This window comes from Pygoscelis adeliae, unplaced genomic scaffold, assembly GCF_000699105.1.
Source record: "Pygoscelis adeliae isolate BGI_AS28 unplaced genomic scaffold, ASM69910v1 Scaffold8, whole genome shotgun sequence".
NCBI lineage: Eukaryota > Metazoa > Chordata > Aves > Sphenisciformes > Spheniscidae > Pygoscelis > Pygoscelis adeliae.
Genome location: NW_008825260.1, coordinates 262211 through 272880, shown reverse-complemented (window position 1 = coordinate 272880; position 10670 = coordinate 262211). Strand labels below are relative to the sequence as shown.

General features: G+C 37.6%; 1 protein-coding gene across 1 annotated transcript in view; it reads right to left on the bottom strand.

Annotated features, from left to right (window-relative positions):
- The window catches only part of PLCL2 (phospholipase C-like 2), a 105026-nt gene that overhangs the window by 2675 nt on the left and 91681 nt on the right, over positions 1–10670 (bottom strand). The window contains exon 5 of the mRNA XM_009329506.1: positions 7310–7419. Within this exon, the coding sequence (XP_009327781.1) occupies positions 7310–7419 (110 nt within the window). The remainder of the gene's footprint in view (positions 1–7309; positions 7420–10670) is intronic.

Sequence of the window (10670 nt, the reverse complement as noted above, 5' to 3'; positions counted from 1 at the left end):
TCCAAAGTGTTTTTTTCTGATTACCAGACAGGAAAAAATCTAGAAGTTCACTAATCACAGCAGAAGCCTCATTAATATTTTCTTCTACAGAAAACCAGGGCTACTTTTTTTTTTTAAATCACATACTTTTTTCCAAACCGACAAACAACTAAAAGCTAATTTAAAACACTCCAGCAGACTAGATGAGTCATATCTGGAGTGCATCTGTTTCTAGCCCAAGTTCCATTTTACATGGATTAGTAGAATATAGTTCTGGAACTTTAATCAAGTTGTTTATTATAGGCAGAGCTGCTAGCAATAGTCTATTAATAAGGTTGCCCCAAACTTCTCATTTAAAAAAGATTGCTTTCAGTTGCTTATATGGTTGCCAAACTTTAACTATTTCTACTGATACTCTCTATGTAGGATTTTTGCCACTGGCAAACTTTAATATTATTACTGTTTAATATTATTCTTTAACCTCATCCATATGGTTCATTCAGTTCTGAGAATAAAGACAGGAAAATGCTGTCGGAATTTTTTAAACAATCTTCCATCCTTCCCTCCCCACTCCCACTTGGGGTAGGGACTTGTAATTCAAATAACTTCAGGGACCCAGAGTAGTGGATCCAAGTTATGAGCTTTTAATAAACAAAAATCAGATTTTGAACGTGGTTAGTACAATCACGCAGGATTTCATTCTCGATCATTCTTCATCTCTTGACAGCTCCAGCAATGTGGCAAGACAATGCATATTCCATTCCCACACAATAATGAATATGCGTTAGAAGAAAAAGTTGGGGGTTTCCTGTATGGCTTCTCCAAGTTGTCTTACCACCAACATTTGGTTGCCAATGCAGGCAGTCCAAAAGCCAGACTGGAGGAGGGGAAGGAAGAGCCTGGGACAGGGACTCTGGTGAGGAGGCGGATGGAGAAAAGGAGGGGGCAAGAGCGATCCCCGAGACTGACCTGGCAAGAAGTCTAGGACTGCAGAAAGGGAAGTTGGACTGTACTATACAAAGCAGAGACTAGATATTACTGAAAGAGGAGATTGTGAAATAGTCAAAAAAAAGAACACAGTGTGGCAACACTTAATTTGGACCAGACAGGTGAGTGGAGAAAGGGAAAGACTGAGGCAACATTTGGGATTGGAATACAGAAAGAAAACAGATTGACAAAATCTACCATGTTGAAAGAAGCCTGAAAATGACAGACAAGTAGAAGGACTAACAACTCCAAAAGAGTGAGAGAGCTTGGTAATGAGACTAAAAGCTGGTGAGGGAGAAAAACAAACAAAAATGCAGAGCAGGGACAAGAGTGCAGAATATAACAAAATCAGGTAAGGTGATGAGAAAACTAAAATTAAGACTCATGGGGAAGGATCTCTAGAGGAGGCAAAGAGGGGGCAATATGAACTGGAAAGCAATGGGAAAACCTGCCAGAAGAGAAAACTAGGACCAAGTAGGAGCAGAATACTAGATGGAGGAGAAAGGGGAAGGAGGAAGCCAGGGGTTAGCGGGAATGGCTGAATTTTCAGAAGGGAACTGGGAGTGTCTGGACAAGACTGATCAGGGAAGATGAACTTTGTAGACAAGACAGGATCTGTGATAAGGGGCTGGATTATTGCAGACAACAGGGGTTCAGACTAAACACATTTGGCCAAGTGGGATCAAGTTTAGACCAGGGTGAAACAGAAAAAAGAATCTGTGTACATTAGATACTCTCTTCTCCAACACTTGGAATGAAGCAATTGATTTCTGAATGCCACTGAACTCAGAAAAATGTTTGTGAAACCAACTGTGTTGTCATTATCTGCTGGCATGTCTTGATCCAAAGACAAAACAAGAGCCAACCACTGCTACCAAATACGGCACAAGCTCAAGTGAGAGAGGTCTGTGCAACTGATGTAAAGTGCCTAGCTCTGTTGATGTACCATCATGAAGCCATATGCTGGGGAAAAAAAGCAGTATGCATCTTAAAAATTCAAGTTGTAGTCACAGTGAACACTGTTGAACAGTAATACAATGCATCTGAAAGGCAGAAAGTAAAAAAGTCATCCAGATCTGAAAAAATTGCCCCCCCACACTCAATTAAAAGAACTCAAAGACCTTCCTTCTAGTTATGTATCACATGTCTCTTGACCAAGGGCTCTCAAGATTCAGTTTCAATTCTTTATATTCTATGCATTCTGTAGCTGCGTAAGATCCTGTGCTGGTGATTTAATAAGTAAATTAATAGTACAGTCAGTTGACTACAAGCTGGAACACAGGAATCTCTCACACCTATGGGCTACTCGGAGGCCTTTCACCTTCTTACCAGCCCCAAATGGCCGTACGCTACTTGCTCTTAAAATGCATACTGTAAAGCCAATACAAGAAACCTACCAACAGCTCAAATCCTAGTCAAGCAGATTTATCATGAGGAAGTACAAAAACCCCTACATTCAAAGAGACAAAGCTGGTCCACAGAGACAACTCAATGCCGGAATCTGGAGCAGTTGCAGAACCAAACCCATATAATGTTTCTCACTATATGGTAGGGCTGGGTCTGTCAGCCTTTCACCTCAGGTAAGTGTAAATGAATTCAGTCCTTTAGTGTAGTCTAGCAAACACACCACAAAACTCAAATTTACTCCCAGGACTGTGGTTAACAGGCATTTTGTGATAATTGCCATCTAGGAACAGGACCAATACAGGCCTTGCACATCACAAGTGCAGAGCACTGCAAGATCACTGTCCTCACAGCAGCAGATGGCAATTGCTGCTCCCTTTCCTTCACCATGGTTAAAATTCACTAACAGAACTGAGCACTATGTAACTTTAATACCTATTTCACATATTGATGTTTACAAGCTTCAGAAAATGAATCAAGCATCAAGCTGTTTTGTAGGCAGACATGAAAAAGACCTTAAAGAACATCAAAGAGCAAAATTGACATTCATTCATAAGCTTTTAATAAACGGCAACGATAAAGGATGTGAATTAATGTGGAAACCCAATTCAATATCCTTCATACCTCTCTGTCCCAATATGCCTGCATCAACTACTCTGTTTTGGTTTTTTTTAAAATCGACATTAAAAACCTTCTGTTTGTTTTGATGCTTTTGGCTAAGAGGCAGTGTTTTTACATCATAGCTCCTGAAAGGTAATTAAAAACAAAACCAAAATGGTTCCTATCAGTTCTCAGACCTATGAAATGAGGTATCATTTCAGAGTCAATTGGATATAGCATCAACTAGAATGTCTCAGCACAGCTACCTTTATAATTTGGTATGTATTCACTCACAACTTTTGGTTAACAGGTTCTTCAGTGAGTGTGTGAACATGAAAGTAAAACTGTACAGATAACATCTGAAATAACTGCATAAGCACCCTTTCCCCCCCAAAAAATCCCAAGAAACTGTATCAGTAATGACTGGGCTTTAGCTCAGCTTCTGGGACCCAAAGCTCATATCAGCAAAAGTAAGAAGCCAGTATCCCTTTCTCAAAGCGTTTCTCTGAGCAGTGGCTGCCAGGTACAATGGGACATACTGCAGTGCTCCATGCCCAGCTGACGTGCTCTGGGTGCATTTACAGAATCAGGACATAAAGGACTTAACTTCTTAACTTCTAAATATGGGTTTAATTAGGAGCCAAAATCCCATCAGTCCAGCAACATCAAAAGACTAGTAATTTTAGATACTTAAATTGAACTGGGATGTTTCTGGGTATCTACAGGACTAGGCAGCAGCTATCAGAGGCTTTACAAATGCCCCATGGTGACAACAGTGCTGCCTGAATCCACTTGTAGATTTGGTCTATAAAATTCAGATGATTTTTTAAAAAAAAAAAAATATTTAAAAATTTGCACCCCTGTAAGTGCCTTGAGTGTTCTATTTATAAACACATTTATAAAAATAATGTAGGTGCAGTACCAGTGTCATTACAAAGATAACAGATGCCACGAACTGCATGCCCTGGGATTTTTTTCAAGAGAAAGTAATTCATGTTGTCTAACGTGACATGTCTAAAAACTCATAGCCAAGAAGCATCTAACAAATGCTGGAGTTAGGAATCCCACCTTCATTCTGAGCACTTCCATTGAACTCTCCCTATGTGTTTAGAACAGCTCTTTGTTGCAAAGACTAATTTAAAGATGCTGTTATGCTCTTCCTACGGGCATCTCGAACTCTGAGCCTATATAGGATTTTTGCTATGCCAGGAAAGTCCGTAAATTGTTACATTATGTTGTTTGTAGGAGTCTGTTGCAACAGTACTTAAAGTGATTTTCTTTCTTCAACTGTGTACTCTTTCTGGCAGGAAATGTGATTATCTATATTTAGAAAATATGAGTGCTATCAGTCTGAGTATAACAAATAAATTACAAGCAAATGATATTGCAAACTGCCTATTTGAAAGAGAGGAATATTCTAATACTGTACAATCTCTAAATCTCTCAGGCAACGAAGTTCACTAAAGCAGACTAAATTTACTCTAAGTGATGTTCTGAGGTTAAACAAATATCTGTATGTGCATATATGGGGTGCATAAGAACGGGAATGTGTGCATATACACACACAAATTGAATAGAGATATTTCAGCTGAACTCAAACATACTATACCAATAATAAGTTTGGCCACATGGCTTCAAATTAGGAAAAATAAAATCCTTTAAAATAGTAACTGTAATGCGTGTGTGCGCACACACACATATAGATATTTAATAGCTACGTCAGATGTTCTAAACAAAGAATTCCCCTAGAATTCAGCTGTCAATTTTGTTATTTTATCGAAGTTTCCATTGCATCAACTGTAGTCAAAATGTCCCAATTGAAAAAAAAAGATCAATATGTACCTTGAGGGTAAAATGCAGCTTAATTGGTTTGGAAAATACATCAGCCACACCACGTGAGCATTCTGCGATTCCTCTGTGAGGAGCTGAAGATGGCACTCATGCAGAATTATTTAGTAATGCTGTTCAGAGCCACATAGCAATTCCTAAATCATAGCCAAGAGACCATGTAAAATAGTGTTCCTAATTACAAGAAGAATAAAAAGTTAAATCCATCTAAGCATGGCACTGCCTTCGGTGTGTTGGTGGCTGAACTGTCTTGCTTGTTGAACAGCAAAATTTGGGGCCACTGAATAGACAGGATTTTATTTTTGTGCTGTTTAAGAGGAAAGTCAATTTGATGTAGGCAGGGAATTCAACAATAAAAGAAATTCTTCTTGAAGCGGCTCAGATTGTCATTCTCACAATCAATTTTTACTCTAAAAAATGTGGGCATTCACTTTCCATCCCTGTCCTCACATATTTTTTAGAGAACTGGAAAAATGGAAATGGATAAACATAGCATTACATAAAAATTATGATTGTAGGTCTTTTTTCCCCAGACAGGAAGAGTAGTGTCTTAGAAACTGATAAACTTTTTCTATTTAATGATGTAATGCAAGACAACTTATGGTTACAGCCTATAGTTACAAGTCTGGAGTGAAAAAGCTCAATGTGTTACCTCAAACAAATCACAACCTCTAACTTTCTGTACATCTAAATGTGAATAACAGCACTCTTAGATGCCTATGTGAACTGCAATACTTGTAAATAACTTTTAAGATGTAACAACATACCAGAACTTTCTGTAACACCTCCTGTTAAAGTTTCAACAACAGGCTGATTAGATGTCTCACCAGTTTTCCTGATAAAGTATTAATTATGGGACAAATTGTACCTTCCTACAGAAAGGACCTTAATCTTCGAGTAGAAAAAAAACAAGTCAACGTTGAAGAGATTTTCTCAATAATCTCTTCAAAACAAAGGCCTTCTAACTTCATAATTACGTTAATCCTAAGGATATGCACCAAACGCCTTCAGTGCTCTGAAGAGCCAGATCTACCATGCGGGTTCTCTGATTCCTGGCTTACGCAGAAATCACGACTTCACATTTCAGTCGCTCATCAGCTGCAAACCTCCCCCCCACCAACCCTTATGTTCTGAATGGAAAGCAGAGAGGAAGCAAAGGTACTGCTGTTTCAGGCAGCATTAAAATAGATTTGCCTATCCAAGCTGATATCTAATACCTTTGACGGAAAAATAAAGAAGGGATAAGAATTTATTTCCTTGACATTTGCCCAAACCCACTGAACTGACTCTCCTCCTCTCTGTCCCCTAGGTAGCACAGGAATGGTACTTGACACATCCCATACACTAATAAAGGAAAAGTGATAGTGTGGTCCTTTTACGTATAAGCAGAACCTGCACACATATTTTCAGAATGTATTAACTGTACACGCTGTAGCAATTTTAACCTCTTTTTGATTCTCCTCTGCACTGGACTTGTGCAGTGTAACACAAGGCAGACCGGAGCACCAAGCAACACCGTCAAAAGCTTAACAGTTGAAACCAAATGGAAAGCTGGAGAAATATACATGTATTACTGCTTTTCTGTAGTAGCTCACTGTAAGAAGAGGTGATAGGGAATTCTATTTTCAATAAGAACTAAAAATAAAAAAATATGTGGGAGAAAATAATTTTCTTTATAATTAACACAGACTTTGTAGTTTAAACGAGTGGGAGAGAAGAACTCATTAGTGGATGTAAACACAAAACTTGAATAATTTGCGCCAGAAGGATAGTGTCAAGGGAATAAATTAAGGGGGGCTGTTTTGCTACCTCTATAAATTTTTATATACTCTGCTGAGATGAAAGACCAGTGACAAGAAACCTGAACTGTTCCACATTCTAGTTTCCTGAGGGTCTCTGGCTGAAAGCTTTTTTATACTTCATCACTTAGCGGCGTGTCAAAACGTAAGCAAATGCACTTGACAAAATGGAAAGAGAATCTCCAGCTCATACACACTCAACTTACTCCAGTCTGGATTACTGATACAATTTGTGTGTATCATTAATCACCATTCATCACTGACTGCAGTAGCAAAAGCTTCCCTTTTGTTTTTCAATAACTGCATTAACCTTAACACTCTTGCTCCCCTTCAAATCACGAAGCAGGGTTTAAACAGTGGCATAGCTTCCTCCCAGCCCGAATCACCTCACAGAAATCAATACTCATTGTTTCACCCATGGATTGAAGATTACAGTGGATCCTGTTAACATTAAAAGGTTGTAAGAAAATGTCAGACAAACTAAATGAAACACCCCCGCACAACAACAGAAAGTAAGAAAAATTCACATTGAGAGTCTGCTGTGTTTTCAAGTTATATAAACTAAACTGAATATGGTTATAAAAGTGAATAAATCCAGTTGAACTGTGACACAAAATAATGACCAGTAAGAATATTATAATGTCAGTTGTGAATGGAAAAATACAGTAACTAACCAAAGGAAGACACATTACCTTTAAAATTGTAATGTTCCACGTAAAACTTTCTACTGATTTTTGCAGTTTTCTTTCTTTTAAGCCTTCTCTTGCTCCTATATTGTGCAGGTTTTCATGAAACTCCATTGCTGTGGAGAATAAAAGAAGGAGGAATATAGTATCTATTTTAATACATTTTTGTGATTACAGAGATGGTGATTTGAAACTAATAAGGCAAAAGGACAGTGAAAAAGCTTCAGAAATTGTACTCTTCAAGCACAAATGTATCTGATCTAGGAATGTGCAACGTTATACAACATGCCAATATACACAAATCTCTCTAAGCCAAAATCCATACTGAAGCACCTGTTGGGTCACTGCCATACAAAGATGGCGCCAAGCAAATATTTACTCTACAAAAATATTCTTTAAGCACAACTGAATTTGTTGCACCATATGTAAAAACCTTTTTGTGAGTTGCTATAGAACGGAAACAGTAATTCATTAAATACTCTATCTCAACGAATTTATTTTGTACCTTGCTCTTTTATGCACTAAATTTACATCACAGTTGTCCAGCTAACAGCTTATATGCTGGGGCCAGCCCAGAAAATAACCTTCTCGCCTTACCCCTGAGGAGAAAAGGAATAACTGTGACAGAAGAGTGCCAAGCGAACCGCCAAGGACATTATACCACACCCATGTAAATTACTGCGTCCACAAAACCTGCATCTGACAAACTCCAAACCAAAAATCTTTGGCAAAATTCAGATTAGCTTGATCTAAACATTGAGTAGAGTGACCAGAGCTTTAGTTTTAACCCAGCGCACTGCACAGATATAAGAAAAATAATTTGCTTTCCATGCTACTGTTACAAGTTATATAAAAATAAATTTGAAACAGCTTCCTTCGTACAGGGGAAGTAAAATGTCCTTGCACGGGTACACACATCAACCCAACACGGATTACAGCAACTCTCCTATGGAAGTCATACATTAAATTGTGCTCTCAGGATCTCCATCAGTAATAACGTAAAAGGTATTTTGAGAGCAAAAGTTGGCAAGTGGTTGTGACTTACACCTACGAATGTAAAACCAAGTTGTAACTTAATTACAAATTATAATTTTAAATATGTTGATTGAGATCTTCTATTTGCCCAGTGAGTATATGTGCTTCAAAAATTACATGTAATTAATTATCATGGAATAAGCATACAAACTTGCGTTGGCTGTCAATCCAAGAGCAGACTGACTTTTAAGGACATTATAGTATCTACTTCATAATCTCTCTACTCCACACTCATGTCTCATTACAAGAAAGAGATATGACTGAATGTTTTCATTGTACATTCCCTTACCTTACTCCTGTGTATATATATAAATACATATTTCAAAAATTATTCATAAATTCATTTTAAAGACAAGATGGTTCTTTTTAAGTTTTCTTACTATTTTAAATTTTACTACAAGGAAAATAAATGGTAAATATTTTCCCTGAATTAAACTACTGTATCATTTTTATTTCACACACTTCTCTATAGCTCTGACTCTGCCTGTAGAGTACAGCCTCAAGTAAACCATTCATACTATATTTCCCCAAAACAGTTTTCTAATCAGGTGAGAAATTAAAGGTCATTCATCCATCACTGTTTCCAAGTACCCATATCCTGTTCACATCATCCAAAAAAATAAACTCCCAATATGATCATGGAAAGATTATGCACAGATCCATATTTACAACATTACATTTCTAGAGCCACCATGAAAATACAGATTTCCTGATCTGTACCATGAATTCTGAGACTATACTGCTAAACTTTTGGAGTTCTGTATCTCATTTCCATCTTTATAAATACTGCCCTTCAATTCCACGGGCACTAGTGATCAATAATAACCTTGAACTGAAGCCACTCAGAGAGAGATTAATAATAATGCTGAGGGCCTGCATGATCGACGTGAAATTGGTGCTTTGCAGATTTCAGATTATTCTTACATATGCAAAGTCACCAGTATCTCAAACACGGGGACAGTGGTGACCACATATTTTGCTATCTAAAAGAGCTCTTTTCTGGTTCACTGACTACCTTCTATGGTGACTCTCTTCCTTCTTTACACTCATGCCATGTTACATTTCTGTTCTGCCAAAGCCACTCCACTCCAGCTAAATATTCCTGGCAGTTAGCAGCAACATCTCAGGGTCCTTTTTCAGAAAATGAAACAAAGTCAGATCATCCTACCAGGGCACACACATGTAAACCCTCAGCAAACAGGTGCCTTCTGCTTAAACAGCACTCATCACACCCCTCTCCTCAACATCTCTTATGGACTGGATAGGGCAACTCGCCATTATCATGCTAAACTTAAGCTATCCTACTCTAAGCCTACATACAATCAGGGACAGGTAGATTTGAATTTTATTTCTGTTTCTGTTACTAGCTTGCCTGATAAATTGAAATGGATTATTTCACCTCTAAGTCTCAGTTTTTCCATCTGTTGAATGGAAAGAATTATATTCACTACGCAATATATGGGCAACTTAATTTTAAAGCATGAATGCAGCACAGCATTTAACTGTTGACTACATCTCTCTTGGTATTCCCCTTCTATGTTCCTGCTTGTTTTTCCTGCATTTTGTCTTGGAACTGACTATTGAATGCATTAATAGTGGTGAGGTTATAACAAAAGTGTTAAATTCCAAAACAAAACTGACTTCTTAGAAGATAAAAGGAAAAAAGAGGAAAGAGCTTTTCATTCACAGCTAAATTAAGAAAATGAAAAATACGTTCATATAAACTCATGTAAAAGTGCCTTTAAGATATTCATGAGAGATAACTGGATGTTAACTCTTTTTTTTCTTTAATAAATACACATAATTTTCTATCTCCTTGCAAGTAAAAATGAAGATATAGTAAGCAAATTACTTTTACGAGGCTTAATTACTTCTAGAATTATTAGTCCATTAGTCATTTCAAACTGCCTGAGAGCTCTTGGATTATAACAGACATAATACTAACCTGACTTATCACTGTTAATATATTTCTGCATATACCACCTGCTTAATCTAAAAAGCACAAGTTGCTCATGTTTTCCATTTTTACTGGCAGATGTTAAAAAGGATATCATCCACAAGTTTCTGAGTGATCATGAAGATTATGTAGGATGTGTGTTCTTCTTGTGTTCGGATGGAATTTCCTAGGTTTTAATTTGAGCCCATTGCACAAATGTTTTTATGTATAATGAAGTTGTTATTGATTGTTGTCTTGAGCCAGAAAGCTCAGTTCTAAAAATGTCTTTTGATTGGAGATGTCAACTTGTCATGGTTTAACCCCAGCCAGCAACTAAGCACCACACAGCTGCTCGCTCACTCCCTCCCGGTGGGATGGGGGAAGAGAATCGGAAGA